This window comes from Anabrus simplex, chromosome 11 (assembly GCF_040414725.1).
Source record: "Anabrus simplex isolate iqAnaSimp1 chromosome 11, ASM4041472v1, whole genome shotgun sequence".
NCBI classification, from domain to species: domain Eukaryota; kingdom Metazoa; phylum Arthropoda; class Insecta; order Orthoptera; family Tettigoniidae; genus Anabrus; species Anabrus simplex.
Window position 1 is genome coordinate 130,432,185 of NC_090275.1, and position 20,320 is coordinate 130,452,504.

General features: G+C 39.7%; 1 protein-coding gene across 5 annotated transcripts in view; it reads right to left on the reverse strand.

Moving 5' to 3' along the window:
• Nucleotides 1-20,320, reverse strand: part of LOC136883355 (uncharacterized) — a 647,239-nt gene that overhangs the window by 402,731 nt on the left and 224,188 nt on the right. For 4 of the 5 annotated variants that reach the window (XR_010861242.2, XM_068229694.1, XM_067155608.2 and 1 more), the window contains 2 exons: nt 15,313-15,482; nt 13,713-13,873 (listed from right to left, as the gene is read on the reverse strand). The exons of the other annotated variant lie outside the window; for it this stretch is intronic. Coding sequence is in view for 3 of the 4 variants with exons in the window: in XM_068229694.1 (XP_068085795.1) it covers nt 13,713-13,873; nt 15,313-15,482 (331 nt within the window). In the remaining variant the exon portion in view is untranslated. The remainder of the gene's footprint in view (nt 1-13,712; nt 13,874-15,312; nt 15,483-20,320) is intronic. 5 annotated transcript variants of the gene reach the window in all.

Genomic DNA, 20,320 nt, shown 5'->3' on the forward strand with positions numbered 1-20,320 from the left:
CCTCAAGGATAAAAAGAGCACTTTGAACACACGGTTGGTGTTGTATTGAATTTGTTCACTGGATAGGTCATTGATAAAAATAGTTGGAATTGATGATAGGCGATTTGAGAGTTTCGAATGCGGTAGTGATGATTATTATTTTGTAGGCATCCACTAAATGGTAAACGTGTGTTGGGAATTTTCATTTGCTTCCCTAAAACTTCAGTGCACAGGCTGAGATTGTGTTCGAGGTGGAGAATCGTTCGTCACGTATATTTATTTTTGAGTTCACGTATTGTAATGAGGTAGAGACTTATTGTATTTTTCGACTTGCATTCATTTGATAGTAAGAGACGTTGGTTCCGTCGTGCGTTATTTGTCTGACCAGATTTAGTATTAAATGTCGGAGTTGTTTGAAATTACTAGCTCGCCTGATATGTTAAGGGATGCGTGGTACGACCCACTTTGACGCCCGACGATAGATTTAGGACGTCACATGTTATCCTTGGTGTCACTGATGTTGAGACGTCCTTGTTCACGCCCGACGATAGAATTTGGAAGGTATCATGTACATGGTGATTAGCGTTAGGATGTACAGATTTCAAGTGAGCCCGACGATAGGTCTGGGATGGCAGCTGTACACACTTAAGTCTCAGTTTAGATGTTTCTTTTGTTTTTTTTTGAAGTGGCCTGGACGAAGGTAGCATCTACAGTATGATATGATTTATGAAGAGGGTCAATGCGTAGCTCTCCATTGAGATAACGGGACCGCTATCGACGAGTGAGGGTTGTCCAAATGTTGGATATCGGCCCGATATAGATTAAATATTTTTACTGTGATTCTCCGTGCGTGTTAAGCTTTAAGGACTTCGAGATGTTAATTTATTTTTACGGACTTAATTGTTTTATCGTTTTGACGTCCGTTTCGTTTGATAGTGTGCATATTGACACTCAGTGTATTAGTGTGAGACTTGAGTTGCGAATGCGGTTTCGATTCGTCAGCCAGTAAAAATATTTTATTTTCAATCTTGTCGTACTTTCATTTTTATTCATAGTTGAAGTAAGTAAGTAATCACTTTACAAGTAGTGTGTTGGGACAGACAGTAAATAGATAGATCTGTACGGGCAGCATTGTTTTTCAAGGGAAAGAATTCCTTAAAGTTGTAGTAAATTTTAGCGTGGACTGGTAATTTTATTAAGCATAACAAACCCCTTTCTAACCTGAAAATCGGTTCGATAATGATACTTTTCAAGTGACTTTCCACTTTTAATTAACTTCAGTGTTTGGCATTTCTTCTAAATGCATGATTAGTAAGTGTTTCCTGCATTTCGCAGTTTTGTTCCTTTAGAACGACATAACATAAGGTCCTCACGGATCCTGTTGTTGTTGGTTCCTTCCGAACAGCTGTTTTGGGTGATGCACATTTAGCATCGGGATTATCTTATCACTTAAGGGTGTCATGAATGACAAATACATGGTGGGATTTTATTTCAATTGTAAATGATGCTGTTAATTCGTAGTGAACACCATGCTTTCACATAATATTTCGCAACCTATCCAAAACAACTGATAGTCAGTTTGGTTCGATTAAGGGTCCATTCGGCGGGTGTTCCGTATCCGTGAAGGGTATTCGACTGGTGGATAACCTTAATTGAGAGAAAATCAGGCGTTCTACTAATTGAAAGTCAGATTTTCCACGGATCGTGTGGATTAACTCTCAGTTCTCGTTTGGAATAATAGGTGCCCGGTTTTCAGGTCTTCCCCTTTTCAGTTTTTCGGTTTTGCTGTCCACTAACATATTAACTTCTCCGAAGCAACTCTTCGATAGTGTAAGGAACAAATTGACGTTATGTAATGTGACTGTGTTTGGAACATTCAAAAATCAATAATTTATATTTTTTTATTTTGCAAGAATGCATATTAAATTAATGATGTTATCGCGCTATTTTGAATTTAATAAAAGTTAGTAAGCACATTTTGCTCCTCATTTCAAGTAGTTGGGCTCTCTTCTGAACCCCATCGTTTGGTTAAGATCGTGACCGAATTTATTCCCGCAACGACCCATGATTTAAGAGTTCTAAATTGTTCTACTGTAGCAGCCGTGGCCGACTAACGATGGAATGGTAAGTTCAAGGGTTTAGAAAGTACGCATTTTAATCATCCGAGGAACAGTCTGCAGCGCGTGCATTTTTAAGGTATGTTTTCGAACTTTGAGTTGTAAAGATAGCTAGGCTAGGTGATGTACCCTACACTACATTCATATATGTTTGTTCTTTTCTTTTTAGGTACAACTAGAATATTATCATTCGAGTTACAGGCTTGAAAGTACGCATTTTATTCATCCGAGTAACAGTTTGCAGCGCGAAGATTTTAAGCTATGTCTGACCTCAACAGGCTGAAACTTGGTTTCTTCTAAAACATCGTAACTTTAGTCTATTGATAAATAGTCGTTCTCTTCAATCCTCATGCTACAGACGAAGTTAATTTTATAATTTCAAACTCACAGCAATGTCCGACCTCTATACGTTGAAACTTGGTTTCTTCTGAACATCGTAACTTTAGCCTATTGATAAATAGTCGTTCTCTTCAATCCTCATGCTATAGACGGGGTTAATTTTATAATTTCAAACACACACATAGCTATGTCTGTCCTCAACAGACTGAAACTTGGTTTCTTCTAAAACATCGTAACTTTAGTCTATTGATAAATAGTTATTTTCTTTAATCTGCATGTCATAGAAGAGGTTAATCATATAATTTCAAACTCGCAGCAATGTCCGACCTCTATACGTTGAAACTTGGTTTCTTCCGAACATCGTAACTTTAAGCTAATCATAAATAGTTGTTCTCTTCAATCCTCATGCTATAGACGAGGTTAATCATATAATTTCAAACTCACAGCAATGTCCGACCTCTATACGTTGAAACTTGGTTTCTTCCGAACATCGTAACTTTAAGCTAATCATAAATAGTTGTTCTCTTCAATCCTCATGCTATAGACGATCTTAATCTTATAATTTCAAACTCACGGCCATGTCCGACCTCTATACGTTGAAACTTGGTTTCTTCCGAACATCGTAACTTTAGTCTATTGACAAATAGTTATTTTCTTTAATCTGCATGTCATAGAAGAGGTTAATCTTATAATTTCAAACTCACAGCAATGTCTGACCTGTACAGGTTCAAACTTGGTTTCTTCTGAACATGGCAACTTTAGTCTATTGATAAATAGTTGTTCTCTTCAATGTTTTATGCTGTAGAAGAGGATAATCTTATAATTTCAAACTCACAGCAATGACTGACCTGTACAGGTTCAAACTCGGTTTCTTCCGAACATAGCAACTTTAGTCTATTGATAAATAGTTGTTCTCTTCAATCCTTCATGCTGTAGAAGAGGTTAATCTTATAATTTCAAACTTTCAGCATTGTCTGACCTCTATAGGTTGAAACTTGGTTTCTTCCGAACATAGCGACTTTAGACTATTGATAAATAGTTATTTTCTTTAATCTGCATCCCATAGAAGAGGTTAATCTTATAATTTCAAACTTGCACCAATGTCTAACCTCTATCGGTTGAAACTTGGTTTCCTCCGAACGTCGTAACATTAGTCTAATGATAAATAGTTGTTCTCTTCAATCCTCATGCTATAGAATATGTTAATCTTATAATTTCAAACTTACAGCAATGTCTAACCTGTACAGGTTCAGACTTGGTTTCTTCCGAACATCGTAACTTTAGTCTATTGATAAATAGTTATTTTCTTTAATCTGCATGCTATAGAAGAGGATAATCTTATAATTTCAAACTTACAGCAATGTCTGACCTGTACAGGTTCAAACTTGGTTTCTTCTGAACATCGTAACTTTGGTCTATTGGTAAATAGTTATTCTCTTCAATCCTCATGCCATAGAAGAGGTTAATCTTATAATTTCAAACTCACAGCTATGTCCGACCTCTATAGGTTGAAACTTGGTTTCTTCCGAACATCGTAACTTTAGTCTATTGATAAATAGTTGTTCTCTTTTTAATCGACATGCTATAGAAGAGGTTAATCTTATAATTTCAAACTTTCAGCCATGTCTGTCCTCAATAGGTTGAAACTTCGTTTCTTCCGAACATCGTAACTTTAGTCTATTGATCAATAGTCGTTCTCTTCAATCCTCATGCTATAGACGAGGTTAATTTTATAATTTCAAACACACATAGCTATGTCTGACCTCAACAGGCTGAAACTTGGTTTCTTCTAAAACATCGTAACTTTAGTCTATTGATAAATAGTTATTTTCTTTAATCTGCATGTCATAGAAGAGGTTAATCTTTTAATTTCAAACTCACAGCAATGTCCGACCTGTACAGGTTCAAACTTGGTTTCTACCGAGCATCGTAACTTTAGACTATTGATAAATAGTTGTTCTCTTCAATCCTCATGCTATAGACGAGGTTAATCTTATAATTTCAAACTCACAGCAATGTCCGACCTCTATACGTTGAAACTTGGTTTCTTCCGAACATCGTAACTTTAGTCCATTGATAAATAGTTGTTCTCTTCAATCCTCATGCTATAGACGAAGTTAATCTTATAATTTCAAACTCACAGCAATGTCTAACCTCTATAGGTTGAAACTTGGTTTCTTCCGAAGATCGTAACTTTAGTCTGTTGATAAATAGTTATTTTCTTTAATCTGCATGCTATAGAAGAGGTTAATCTTATAATTTCAAACTTACAGCAATGTCTAATCTCTATAGGTTGAAACTTGGTTTCTTCCGAACGTCGTAACATTAGTCTAATGATAAATAGTTGTTCTTTTCAATCTTTCATGCCGTAGAAGAGGTTAATCTTATAATTTCAAACTTTCAGCAATGTCTGTCCTCTATAGGTTGAAGCTTGGTTTCTTCCGAACATCGTAACACTAGGCTAGCACACTTACCCTTTTATATCCTATTATTACTATGTGTGATGCAAATGCTAACGCTACATTTATATATTTGTTCTTTTTAGAAAAACCATGGAGAAGATTAACCAGCTAGGTCATATTTCATCTCCAACTACCAAGCCGCTAACAAGTCTACCGCTAAATGAGCAATTTAAAGTAATTTCACTACGAAGATTAAAAACGAAATTTGGAGAAAGGATTTTATGTGTCTGCAAAGACTTTCAAGTTTTTTTACCTAATAGATTTAGCGTGCTAACTGATTTAGAAATAGAAGAACTAAATCAACGTTCTATTTTCATTATATATCGGGGCATAGAGAACAAATCTTGTGTTATTAGTTTTACTGACGCGTAAAAGCATGTATAGTACGCGCACTTTTTCTTGAGCCCTAGTTCCCATTCGTTACTATGGAGATCCGGGCTCAAGATAAAGTGCGCGTATAGATACAAGAATTACATCGAGAAAGCAAAAGTTTGCAAGCATCACTACAAGTAAAATCATTCATGATAAAACTAGTACATACAAGATGTAAATAAATACTGTAGAATTGACATATTCTTTTATTTTAGATTAGGTATTACCTTCTCCTCCTACTCCTTCCTCTCGAAGAAGAATAAGAGCAAGAAAGAAGATGTTGATTACATTCGTAAGTATGTTATCGTCTAGCACAGTAAGTATGTTGAGAAGAGATTTTTTTTCCTAAACAGTGCTTGATTCTAGTCTTGCAATGTAGTGTACTACAACATCGCACTATAGTATGTGTATATATGTTTTTTTTCGAACGGTAGTATGTATTCAAGTCTAAACTTGCACACTCTCGCTTTGCAATGCATGTTCGATAAAGATGTACCTTGGCAGAGTAAGTAAAGGAAGTTATACACATCAATTAATGTTCTGATCACATGTTAAGGTTAACAACATCGAGTGCTGTGTTCGATTCTAGTCTTGTTATGTTTCAAACTGATTTTCTTAGAACAAAGGTATCCCCTAACATGTTCTAAATACATGTTGTATCGAGTACAGTGTTCGAATCTAGTCTTGATCACTTATCTAGTGTTTTGAGCACATCAATTAATGTTCTGATTACGTGTTAAGGTTAACAACATCGAGTGCAGTGTTCGATTCTAGTCTTGCTATGTTTTAATCTCATTTCATGTTCTAATCACATGTTGAAGTTAACAACATCGAGTGCAGTGTTTGATTCTAGTCTTATTATGTTTTACAATCTTGTTTTTGCAATGCATGTTCGATAGAGGTGTACCTTCACTGAGCAGGAAGAGCAGCTCAGTAAGTATGTTGAGAAGATAATTTTTTGTTTTTCTAAACAGTGCTTGATTCTAGTCTCGCAATGCTGTGTTCTGCAACATCGAACTATAGTACGCGATTCTAGTTGTAATAGGTTTTTAACAGCAGTATGTGTTCAAGTCTAAAAATGCTGTTCAAGTCTAAAAATGCATCACTCCAGTTACGCGATATGTATAAAGGTATTCTCAAACATGTCGTATCGTGTTCTATTCTAGTCTTGATCACTTATCTAGTGTTTTGAACACATCAATTAATGTTCTGATCACATCTTAAGGTTAACAATATCGAGTGCAGTGTTCGATTCTAGTATTGCTATGTTTTAATGTTCTAATCACATGTTGAAGCTAAGCAAACAATAGCTATCTCACGCAAGCTATTCAAAACTGTAGTATTGTTTTCTCTTAGAAAAATCGATGTTCTAATCATATGTTGTATCGAGTACAGTGTTCGATTATACTCTTAATCGCTTCTTTTTAAATTGTCCGCTACTACGATCAAGAGCGCAGCACGGTGCTCTCAGATGGCGGATGTGGAATTTGCCGCCACCACATGTCGAAGAATAAAGATGCTAACACGATGCTCTCTTAGCAGCTTTTCAAATTGTCTGCCACCACATTTCAACTAAAGAGTGCGGCACTGCGCTCTCTTGATTAAAGATGGCGGATGACAGCTAACGAAATTGCCCCGCATGAGGGTAGCACGGTGCTCTGTTCATTAAAGATGGTGGATGACAGCTAACGAAGTTGCCCCGCATGAGGGCAGCACGGTGCTCTGTTCATTAAAGATGTCGGATGACAGCTAACGAAATTGCCCGCATGATAGCAGCATAGTGCTCTGTTGGTTAAAGATGGCGGGTGACAGCTGTCAAAAGAGCATGTGACTTTGTTTCAAAACAAGAGCACGTGGAATTTACCGCCACAACAAAGAGGGCAGCACTGTACTCTGTTGCTTAAAGATGGCGGATGATGGCTGTTAAAAAAAGCGCGTGGGTTTGTTTCCAAGCAAGAGCATGTAGAATTTGCCGCCACCACATAGAGTGTAGCACGGTGCTCAAAGATGGCTGCTGTCAAAAAGCATTTTTCAAATTATCCGCCACCACATTTCAAAGGTATCTAGCTAAAGATGGCAGCACGGTGCTCTCTTGATTAAAGATGGCGGATGATAGCTAACAGAACTTTTCAAATTGCCCACTACTACGTGCTTAAGGTAGTAGCTATAAAGAGGGCAGCACGGTGTTCTGTGGATTAAAGATGGCGGATAACGGCTGACGAAATTGCCCGCATGATAGCGGCACGGTGCTCCGTTGATTAAAGATGGCGGTTGACAGCTGTCAAAAAAGCATGTTGAATTGTTTCCAAACAAGAGCACGTGGAATTTGCCGCCATCACATTTCAACTAAAGATTGCAGCACTGTTCTCTCTGGATTAAAGACGGCGGATGACAGCTGCCAGAAAAGCATATAGGTTTGTAAAGCACGTGGAATTTACCGCCACCACATTTCAAAGGTAAGTAGCTAAAGAGGGAAGCACGGTGATTAAAGATGGCGGTTGACAGCTGTCAAAAAAGCATGTTGATTTGTTTCCAAACAAGAGCACGTAGAATTTGCCGTCACCACATTTCAACTAAAGATTGCAGCACTGTTATCTCTGGATTAAAGATGGCGGATGACAGCTGTCAGAAAAGCATATAGGTTTGTAAAGCACGTGGAATTTACCGCCACCACATTTCAAAGGTAAGTAGCTAAAGTGGGCAGCACGGTGCTCAAAGATGGCTGCTGTCAAAAAGCATTTTTCAAATTATCCGCCACCCCATATCAAAGGTAAGTAGCTAAAGAGGGCAGCACTGTGCTCTATGGATTAAAGATGGCGGATGACAGCTGCACGTGGATTTGTTTATCTCACGCTAGTGAGGTTAAGTTGGTAGCACTAAGGTTTAGGCCCGCCAAGATGGCAGCACTGCCGATGACAGGTGACGAATTTACATCTACTACGATAAAGAGGGCAGCACAGTGCTCTGTGGTTTAAAGATGGCGTATGACAGCTGTCAAAAAAGCACGTGGCTGTCAAAGAGCACGTGGCTAGTTAGGTTAAGTTGGTACTACTGAGGTTTAGGCCCGTCAAGATGGCAGGACTGAGGTTAGCGATGCGTTGTTGTCTGTCAACAAGCACGTGGCTGTCAAAAAACACGTGGCTTTGTTTACCTCGCGCTAGTTAGGTTAAGTTGGCACTACTGAGGTTTAGGCCCGTCAAGATGGCAGCAGTGAGGTTAGCGATGCGTTGTTGTCGATGACAGCTGTCAAAAAGCACGTGGCTTTGTTTACAAATTCAAATCTCGCGCCAAAATTCAAATTTCCGGCCGAAATTCAAATTTCCCGCGGGTGCTGGAGGGAGCCCTGGGAGCCTGGAGGAGGTGGTGGCCGCAGAATCCCTGTATTATACTACTATTAATGCGAGTTCCATTGTGCGCTCAAGCGCTGGCCTTTTTGGGGTCGGAGCGGAGTCGGCTATGTTCGGCTTTGCGTGACGTCACGCGTGGTTCTAGATGGCGGTGAATCTTAAGGCCGGTCTGCCCTGATTAACATTTAACAACAACATGTTGTTAACTGTTGAATACTGTTTCATTTAACATTGTGTGCACGCTTAATAAACACGTTCATCATATCAGTTTGCGGTAATAAATTTAGGTGGTGTCTAGTATTTCCAAACAAGGACAATGGACTCAGGTGAAGAGGATTCGCCACTGTTGCTTCTTGTTATGATTTAGAAATGCAGTTTTATTATACACATTTCCTCCTCTCATCCCGCTCATTGCTTCAAAAGCAAGACACTATGAAGTAGGTATAAACTTCGTCCGCTCCCACCCCCCAACTTCCGACTTTTCTGATTTTTTGCAATACTCGACTGTACAGAGAGCGGAGGGACGCACTCGCGGGAATAATTATAGATAATTTAGAGTTCGTGGAAACTGTCGGCTTTCTTCGCTTTATCTCTGTATTCCTTTGATGAGACATCCCACAAACAAGGCCTCCACTCCATTTCTGACTATAAATGTTAGTATAGTGCAGAGAGAACGACACGCGTGCGCGTACCGGTACTGTATGTGTAGCTTGTAAGAAAGAGAATGAGTGTTGCGAAGTGTTGTAACTTGGAGCGGAAAACACGCCAACATGTTAAAAGTAACCTCAACATTCTGAGTTAACATGCAAAGTCAATTGGAAGACACAATCACAATATACATGTCAATTAGTGTTAAATATTAATCAGTGGAGACCGGCCTTTAGGCCTCCCGATTGTACAATTCTCTAATTTCAATGTTTCAGCTCATACACACAACGTTTTTATGATTATTTTCTTTGAAAATGATGTAAATATATAAATTCAATGTCAGTAATACCCCTACCTTAATATTGGCTCGAAATAAACGTTGTGGTTCACTCGTCTGTCGCGTACACACTGAAGCATGTGTCGGCAAAGAGCACCCGTTCAAACTGTCCCAAGTTGGACTGTAGTTTGACGGTATTTATGTACAATAATTATGATAAAAGAGAGTCTTGCAGGGAAGTTGTTAAGCGACGTGTACGACAATTTCCAGGTGTACGCCCTCCATATAGAGAGAGATCGTGCGGAAACTCATAAAGAGATTGATAGGAAGTAGTTGTTTACTCGATAAGAAGCGTAGAGTTAGAAAAGATGTAGTTAACGAGGAAAAAAGTAAATGAAATCTCAAAAAGATTAGAACATACGATAACTTGGAAAAGAAGTCGGAGTTTCGAAGAGGTACAAACAACGTGATCAAGATAAGTGGGTATGTTTTTGTAATTGGATGTTGCGAAATGTTCATGATGAAGTCATTGATCCATGCTCAATAATTTTCTCTGACGAAGCACGGTTACACTGGTATGTTTCGACGCAGAATAACTGATAGTGGAGAACAGAAAACCCCCATTGCATATACGAAATTCGTCTACATGACGAACGGATCAGGTATGGTGTGCAGTGAATGGATACAAATTATAGGACCTATCTTTTCGTTCAGTGCACAATTAATGCAGGAAGATACAGGGATGATATATTCAAACCATGCTTTGACAGAGTGACACTGACTATCTGTGCCACCGCGCATAAAATTAATAATACATTGAACTTAATTGAGGAAACTTTTGAAGAATGTGTTACTAGTATGGACTTCTGGCTGTAACGATCCGCGGATTTAAATGTTTGTGACTTTTATTCATGGAGGACCTTAAAAGATAAAGTGTATGTAAGAAAACCTCACACGTTAGACGAACTGAAAGAACATATCGGGAGAGAAATAGCCTCAATTACGGAAGATGAACTTATGCGTGTGAATTGGAGTTTTCGAAGACGATGCCAGAAGTGTGTGGATGCAGGAGGACAACATTTCAACATCACCTATCATAAGGTACGAGCTTATTTTCTTGATTCTTAATTTTATCTGTTATCTCAAGCCATGCACGGATAAAGTGAGCGAGCGGGGAGTGATGAGTCAACTGGCGGTGCCTGCCGGGCAAGCAGTGAGAAAAACTCACCGTATTTCTATTGGTAAAGTTGGATTTAAAATTCCTTTAAAATTAGCATTTCTAACGGTTTGTTTGTGAAATACAGAAGGCCCCAGTGACTCAACTACATACAACAGCACCAATCCTTTCTCAGAATCTGGGATGGCCAAGTGGCTTTCATTGGAACTCCATGCAGTCTTGAAATAAAAATCTACGTTGTTCAAGCTCTCTATCTCTTGGCAAGATCTTTTGTAGCGAACACGAAGAGCCCCTGGAATACATTTCTCGGCAGCCTTGAAAATGGTTTTCCGTGGTTTCCCATTTTCACACCAGACAAATGCTGGGGCTGTACCTTAATTAAGACCACGGCCGTTTCCTTCCCAAAAAAAAAAAGGAATACATTTCACTGAGCTTGTTTTAGCTTTTAACATATGCGTTGGCAACTTCGTGTGATGCTGAACGGCTCTTCTCAGCCAACAAGAGAATTATCGGATCGATGGAAAACAAGGAGTACTTTGTGACACACTGTGCTACTTATGTTACTTAAGAGGATCCTATATGAACTTTATTTGCCAACATTTATTTGTATCAGTTTCTGGGCATTAGGGAACAGGAAATTAGCTACGTACTGCGCGATTTATAGCGCATAACATTATTTTTAAATATTTGAAGTATTTTGATTATGCTATACCTTTAATTTAGAACTCTCACAATGAGAAAGCGGTGGGCGGTATGAACATTAATACTACTACACAGATATTACAGCATACAGTCTGTTGTTTGAGGCTATCCTCACATGATGATAGTTGTAGTGAATTCATGTACTGTAATTAACTTAATTGTAAATATTTTTATTGGTGAGTCAAAACCAAACATGCTTCACAGTTTCTTTTTCAGGGGATGAATGGTGTCAGATAAGATAAGCAAGGAAATCTTCATCCTCATGAACAAATGGCCATCGCCTTGGGCGAAAGGGTTTCTTCGTGCTCTACCAAGTTAGTTAATTATTTCTGTAAGTACTTTGTAGATGGCGCCCAATATTGCCTGAGATGGATTCTCTACACAATAGTAAAGCAGCAGGATTTGGTCACATGTGTCTAGAACTTCTCACGAACTGTGACCAAGCAGCTAAAAGCGGCGTTGCTTCCTTTTTCAGCAGTATACTCCAGTCAGAATGTCAGCTTCCAGTATTCAAGATAACCAATTGAATTGAAGCCAGGAAAGGGTCGAGTCCTACCTGAAAGCTGCAGACATATCGCTTCTCTGTGTGTGCTAGAAATCCTTGACGACAGCTCCTGCTATTGAACTAATTCCTGTAGAACAATCTGGCCAATGCGAGACTGCTCCGATCAAGTCCTTGCCTTAACTTATTACCTGAAGACTGGCTTGAGAAGAAATTAAGAAATATTTTTCTGTTCCTACACCTTTTAGTAACGTATAAGATTGTTTAAAGAGAAGGACTTACAAAGACAGTCCCCCCGTCGCTGACCGACAGGCTATTCCAGTCTCAGGAGCAGGTTCCACAAGCTAAATAAGGTTCAGTTTTATCTCCTAGTCTTGCTAACGTGTATCCTGGAAATCCAAGTTTGCTGATGATATAAATGTCACTTTCCAGAATAACCAATGAAGTAGCCACGTTCCACCTCAGCAACTGCCAGTCTAGGACTGAGTAGAGAAATCATAGCACATTATCACTCCAAAATACTTAGTTAGCACAACATGGAACACTAAGAGTAACACTTGAGCCATGGTTTATTCTTCTGTTGAATATGCTGCAAGAGTGTGGTTGAACAGCTCACACTGCACACAAACAATGCATATCTGGCTCGCTGCTTTCAACCCCAGGCCGCTCCTTGCTCGTACTTAGCAACATATCGGTTCCTCGCAGCCTCTTGCATGCTTATGGACACTACAAGTAGCATCTTCTCACTTCAGTTTTGGGAATGACTGGAGAGAAGAATGGTCGAGATGAAATGAAAATGGAATGGCTTTTAGTGCCAGGAGGGTCCGAGGACAAGTTCGGCTCGCCAGATTCAGGTCTTTTGATTTGATTCCCGTAGGCGACCTGCACGTCGTGATGAGGATGAAATGATTATCAACACGACACTTACATCCAGCCCCCGTGCCCCAATTATGGTTAAAATTCCCGAGCGTGCCAGCTATCGAACCCGGGACCGCTGTGACCAAAGGCCAGCACGCCATAGAGCCAGCTCCGGTCTGTCTGATCCAAGCTGAACAGAGTCAGCGGTGCACACATGTCATGTAGGAATGCCCTTTGTTCTCCGGGAGGCAAAAACTCCAGAACTAATCACGTAGATCCTACGATAAATATTTGAGGCAGAATGCCACAAACTTGTTAAATGATCTTTGTTAATATTACTGTCCGTATACAACATACACTAATGATGTCTTCCATCAGCAAACTAACGCACATTTTTTCGTCCAACTCCAAATCACGTGTCTATTTTAGAACACATCCGCAGTATTTTGAATGTTTTTGGCGAATGTCCGAAAGGAAGATTTCACAATCTGATCACACTCACGGACTACTCAACATAACGCCAACATAGTCTCGTTACAGCAGAGAAGTTAAGTGCCAGGATAAAAAATAATTGCTTGTCTGAAATTCTGAACCTTCAATACAACACAATATTTTTCACAGCTAGTTCAAAGAGATGTTTTGATAACGAGACAGTCAGGCAGGGTCATGCTGTTGTAAATACAGATGTGTGTTACTGAATGTCTGTAAATGAATGTGAAGGGGTGCCTGATCTTATACAAATGAAATAGTGAACATTGAACATGTGAACTGGCTTAACTATTAACTGTTGGTTACAATTTAGTTCTGTTTTATAATGATGGAGGTACGCATGTATTGCCTAGGAGGACATCAAATGAAAACCATACTTGTTTCCTTCACCAAAGTACATCTAATATTGTTTGTGAAAACTCTGGCCGCCTTGCTCTCCTGACCTGTACATGTTCATCACCATCCCTGGAGTGCAGTATCCACACTGACTGCCGTTCATCTGCGCCAGTCGCTTCTGGATTTTGTGGTAGCCCTTGTTTCTGTTGCCGATGCCTTCCACTGTGGTGATGGCCCAACCGTGACAGGAGAACACGGGGATGAGGCACTGCAAACACACAACGATATACGGGTGTTCGAGTTCACCAATTAAGAACCTGTCAAATTTTAAGGATTAGAAACCAGTGACATACTTCTGCGGCCAATGTTCTGGTAACATCCGAGCTGCCAGTCAATGGAAACAAAATATCGCACGCATCAGTGAGTTGGGCAGGCTGAAGCAGGCCATTCCAACTCAGTGTTTGAGGGGTGATGGAGGTTACGTTATTTGTATAAAATGTATACAATTTTTCATATGTGTTGAATGTATATTCAGGAAACTTGTAGGTGTGCTGACTCAAAAGAACTCGCTATGTCTCAGCCCAGGACCATCAAAGGCAACCTGGCTTGGCCTCAAGTGCTTCAGAAAAGTAGGTTTTCATTCAAAACTCCTGATGCGTGAGCAAACTCTGTGCTTCATCTATTCAGATTAATGATCTAGCTTAAAAGTGAAAACACTGGTAAAAAGGGAGGAGTATTTTGTCACCATTTTACTTACAAAATAAGTTCAAAAATCCACCCTCTTGTCCCTCGCTTTCTTGCGCGCTTGGCAGCACAACGTGTGTCACTGTTCCACCCCTCAACACAATGTTCGCGATAAATAAATAAATAAATCAAAGGATCCTAACAACAATCAACATGAAAACTGCCTAAAATACATTTACAATGGTTGACAAAAATACATATGACATTAAAACACATTACTATTTAGAGAAAGTTCTTGGAATCAGGTCTCGTGCTGTTCTACCTAGGTACGTCTTGAGAATAAGGGAATGGATGGTTTCGTAAAGTATGTTTGTTTTCTCGGTGGATTCACTCAGATTGTGATTAAAGTTGACTCGTTGATCCCAAGATATATAAAACATTACCATGATATTGAGCAGAGGTCACTTTTCCATAATGTCAATAATTAGAAAGTCCTTGTGATTGATTCTAGCATGTGTATGCCTGTTATGTTCGATGTACCTGGTTGTGTCCAATAGACTGGCTAAGTACCTGATTTACCAAACTTGACGGTTCCTGGATTGTGGAAGTTGTTGGTTGTCCTGAACGCTATTTTTTCTCCGTGTTTTTTAAATAAGTTTGTTATTTGGCACACAGAATCAATACTGAAGGTGAAAACTGAATAACTCTCCTTTTATTTCTTTTCTTTAATAAAATAGATTTTGGTTTATTTTGAAATTTAGATATTATTTGTTCTAGCATCTTCAGGGCTGCCGATAGTGGGATTCGAACCTACTATCTCCCGGATGCAAGCTCACAGCCGCGCGCCTCTACGCGCACGACCAACTCGCCCGGTGCTGAATTTTCTATGGGTGTACGGAGAAGGTGTGATGACAACCCTGGCGGGACTCGGCCTGTACACCCCTGTTACTTAAGGCCACCCAACTTACTGAGCACACGGTGAAACAACAAATCATCTACGGTGAGAAAAAGTGAACAACTCACCGAGTTGACGGCTTGCGTGAACTCGTTCTTGGTGACCGGGTGGTTGGTGGTAGCTGCGACGATGCAGGCCCCACAGCCTCCCTCGTGACACATGTTCTTGGTACCGCGCAGGTTGGCATAGTTCCGGATGTACGTGTTGAGCGTCGTGTCCGGTGGCACCCGGCAGTCCACTGCAAACATTCCGCATTTACAGCATTAGCCATTTTCTTTTTTCTGTCAATGGAAGCATGAATTAATTTTACAAATATATTCTTGTTTGTGCTGAAATATAAAAATAATCCAAGATGAATTCAAGATTATCAGTCTGGAAATTCATTATCTTGTACTGCACCTTTCTGTCTTCAGTCTTCAGAATGCGTTATTAAAATGTAAATGAATTTGCACCGTTTAAAGCTGGCACACCTGGGGCAGGACGCTGACCAAAGTGCTGTACAGACAAACTCCCCATCTGTGGCCCACGTTTCCCTAGCAAAGTATTTATGTATTCTATAATAGTGTGGCATGCTGTGAATTCAGTGTTGTGTTCATTACAGAGAAGAAGTCCCTGTCATACGTAATGGGGTGGCAGAGTGGACTGAGTTTGCTTCGTGAGCGGCAAGTTCCGTCCAGGGCGCTCAAGAACACTTCTCCAACAGGTGTTACAGTCGCCATAGTCTAGTCTACGATCAACATCCCTCAAACTCAGCGGATGTCTAAAAGGAAGCGTGGACTTCAAGCAGCAACATGTGTGAGCCCGATAACAGTACTGAAGCTGAATGAAGTCCATGACACATTTCTTCTGCAACATTCATCTTGATGGCTATATAAACCGACAAAGGGCCAATGACCGAAATCAGAGACCCCTTTAAACAACAATCATAATCACAAAATCACAACTCGCTTTGTCGCCTTAGAACGGCCAGCCAGAAAATATCGGGTTCTTATTTTGCCAAAAATGGTGCACAGTGGATTTGCACCGCTTTTTGTCACGCCAGAAACTTTCCTTTCCAACGAGAATGGATTAAGTAAGAGCCTACAGCACGGAGATGATACTACGACATCTTGGACATGGCCTAACTTCTCGCATTGTTCCTGCTCCTCACATCCCTACATTTGGAGCACCCAGCCACGAATGTTCCCCAATTAGCGAGAAGATAATACCATTCATTGAGTCCGTACAACAACCTGTGTTCATGAACACTGTACTGATTGTTTAGAATTGAAACATTGGGGAATTTTATATCGTGTATTTATTTATTGTTTCCTGTGTTGGTTTATATCTTCAGTGTGTGAAGTTTGGAATTAGTTGATTTTAATATGGTTTTAAGATTGTTTGATTATCGTGGGTAAAATTGAAGTAAACTGTAATAATTCTGGCACATACTGTAGTACGCACGCCAGTTCGGCGTGGGATGCTTCCGGTTTCATAATATTGCATCAATTTCGACGTTTCTGGATGCAACACGATGTTCCTTATCAGATTGGGTTTCTGGGCCCCTATTGGTCGTTATAAAATTAATTGTGATTGTAATTGTGATCGCAAGAATTTGTTTTAAGACTAGTTGCCCTTCCTGACGCAAAACTAGCAGTATCTAGCCTCTTACATCATATACTATTGTTTTCGACCGGTTGCCCTTCCTGACGTCAAAGAACTAGGATTAAGAATCTGTTTTGTTTTAAGACTAGTTGCCCTTCCTGACGCAAAACTGGCAGTATCTAGCCTCTTACATCATACACTATTGTTTTCGACCGGTTGCCCTTCCTGACGTCAAAGAACTCGGATTAAGAATCCGTTTTACAACTACTTGCACTTTCTAACACGAGAATCGGGGTTTTACAGCTAGGTGCTCTTCTTAGATTTTAAATCGCTGTATCACGAACTATTGTTTTACAGCCGGATGCCCTTCCTGACGCAAAACTAAGATTTTAAATCGCAAGAATTTGTTTTAAGACTAGTTACCCTTCCTGACACAAAACTAGCAGTATCTAGCCTCTTACATCATATACTATTGTTTTCGACCGGTTGCCCTTCCTGACGTCAAAGAACTAGGATTAAGAATCTGTTTTGTTTTAAGACTAGTTGCCCTTCCTGACGCAAAACTGGCAGTATCTAGCCTCTTACATCATACACTATTGTTTTCGACCGGTTGCCCTTCCTGACGTCAAAGAACTCGGATTAAGAAACTGTTTTACAACTACTTGCACTTTCTAACAAGAGAATCGGGGATTTACAGCTAGATGCACTTCTTAGATTTTAAATCGCTGTATCACGAACTATTGTTTTACAGCCGGATGCAATTCCTGACGCAAAACTAATATTTTAAATCGCAAGAATTTGTTTTAAGACTAGTTACCCTTCCTGACGCAAAACTGGCAGTATCTAGCCTCTTACATCATACACTATTGTTTTCGACCGGTTACCCTTCCTGACGTCAAAGAACTCGGATTAAGAATCTGTTTTACAACTTCTAACACGAGAATCGGGGATTTAAAGCTAGATGCACTTCTTAGATTTTAAATCGCTGTATCACGAACTATTGTTTTACAGCCGGATGCCCTTCCTGACGCAAAACTAAGATTTTAAATCGCAAGAATTTGTTTTAAGACTAGTTGCCCTTCCTGGCGAAAAACTGGCAGTATCTAGCCTCTTACATCATACACTATTGTTTTCGACCGGTTGCCCTTCCTGACGTCAAAGAACTCGGATTAAGAATCTGTTTTACAACTACTCGCACTTTCTAACACGAGAATCGGGAATTTACAGCTAGATGCACTTCTTAGATTTTAAATCGCTGTATCATGAACTATTGTTTTACAGCCGGATGCCCTTCCTGACGCAAAACAAAGATTTTAAATCGCAAGAATTTGTTTTAAGACTAGTTACCCTTCCTGACGCAAAACTGGCAGTATCTAGCCTCTTACATCATACACAATTGTTTTCGACCGGTTGCCCTTCCTGACGTCAAAGAACTCGGATTAAGAATCTGTTTTACAACTTCTAACACGAGAATCGGGGATTTAAAGCTAGATGCACTTCTTAGATTTTATATCGCTGTATCACGAACTATTGTTTTACAGCCGGATGCCCTTCCTGACGCAAAATTAAGATTTTAAATCGCAAGAATTTGTTTTAAGACTAGTTGCCCTTCCTGACGCAAAACTGGCAGTATCTAGCCTCTTACATCATACACTATTGTTTTCGGCCGATTGCCCTTCCTGACGTCAAAGAACTCGGATTAAGAATCTGTTTTAAAACTAGATGCTCTTTTTAACACGAGAATCGGGGATCTACATCTAGATGCTCGCCGGATGCCCTTCCTGACGGCATAAGTTGCCAGGATTTGAATCGCGGTATCCATCATTGTGTCTGACTTGCGTGTATGCAGCTCACGCGTTTTTTTTTTTTTTTTTTTTTTTTTTTTTGCTGAGATATCATGCTACTTCCGTTCGCCAGCTAGAGCGGAAACTCGCAGTACTGCGTCTATTTCCTCTTACAACTTGGAGGAGACAACATGTTTACATATAATTTATGATCTTTCATCCCCCTATTTTTTTTTAAAAAACATGTAAGTATGTAGTATCTCGGAACATTCTTAACCGTGTGTGTGTGTTTCGAGAAAAAAAAGAGTAACGTGTATCAGTGTTCTAGTCGTGTTGCAATTACTAAGCGAGTGACCCGAGCGAGTTGGCTACGCAGTGTGCTTTCTTGATTTTCGTATGACATATATCAGTGTATTTGCAATTACTAAGCGTCTTAGCAGTGTGATGAACGAGTTAGCTACGCGGTATAGATTTTTTATTTTCGTACTAAGCAAATCATTTGAAGTGTTGCCGAGTTAGCTATGCGATATGTGCACGGTGTGTTTTTGATTTTCATACTAGGCAAGTGATAGGCGAGATAGCTATGCGATATGTGCACAGTGTGTGTTTTTGATTTTTACACTACGTAAATCATTGAAGTTGTACTTTTGCTCTGAACACATCAAACAATGTTCTTACAGTGTTCGATTCTAGTCTTGCTATGTTTCAATCTAATTTTCTTAGAACAAAGGTATCCCCTAACATGTTGTATCGGATCACATGTTAAGGTTAACGACATCGAGTGCAGTGTTCGATTCTAGTCTTGTTATGTTTCAATCTAATTTTCTTAGAACAAAGGTATCCCCTAACATGTTGTACAGTGTTCGGTTCTACTTGTTTAGTGATCTGAACACATCCATCAATGTTCTGATCACATGTTGTATCGAGTGCAGTGTTCAATTCTAGTCTTGTTATGTTTCAATCTGATCTTCTTAGAACAAAGGTATCCCCTAACATGTTGTACAGTGTTCGGTTCTAGTCCTGTTATGTTTCAATCTAATTTTCTTAGAACAAAGGTATCCCCTGACATGTTGTACAATGTTCGGTTCTACTTGTTTAGTGATCTGAACACATCAATCAATGTTCTGATCACATGTTAAGGTTAACGACATCGAGTGCAGTGTTCGATTCTAGTCTTGTTATGTTTCAATCTGATCTTCTTAGAACAAAGGTATCCCCTAACATGTTGTACAGCGTTCGATTCTACTTATGCAGTGTTCTGAACACACCAGACAATGTTTTAATCACATGTTGAAGTTAACGACATCGAGTGCAGTGTTCGATTCAAGTCTTGTTATGTTTCTTTCGTAATCCGCAAGTCTTAACATGCATATCACTGCACACTCTTGCCTTCGCGATTCGTGTTCGATAAAGTTATGCCTTGACAGAGGAGGAGGAGGAGGAGGCGGAGGTGGTAGGGGAGGAGGAGGAGGAAGAGCAGGAGGTAGAGGAGGTGTCGTATAATCTCCTTCAAGATAGTAGATGAGAGGTTAGGTTAGCGAATGCACTAATGTTTAATGATGATAGCTAACGGAATTTCAAATTATCCGTCACCACAATTCAAAGGGATAGCAGCACGGTGCTCTGTTGATTAAAGATGGCATCTTGATAGAATTTCAAATTGCCGTCACCACATGTTAAATGTATGTAGCTAGAGATAGCAGCACGA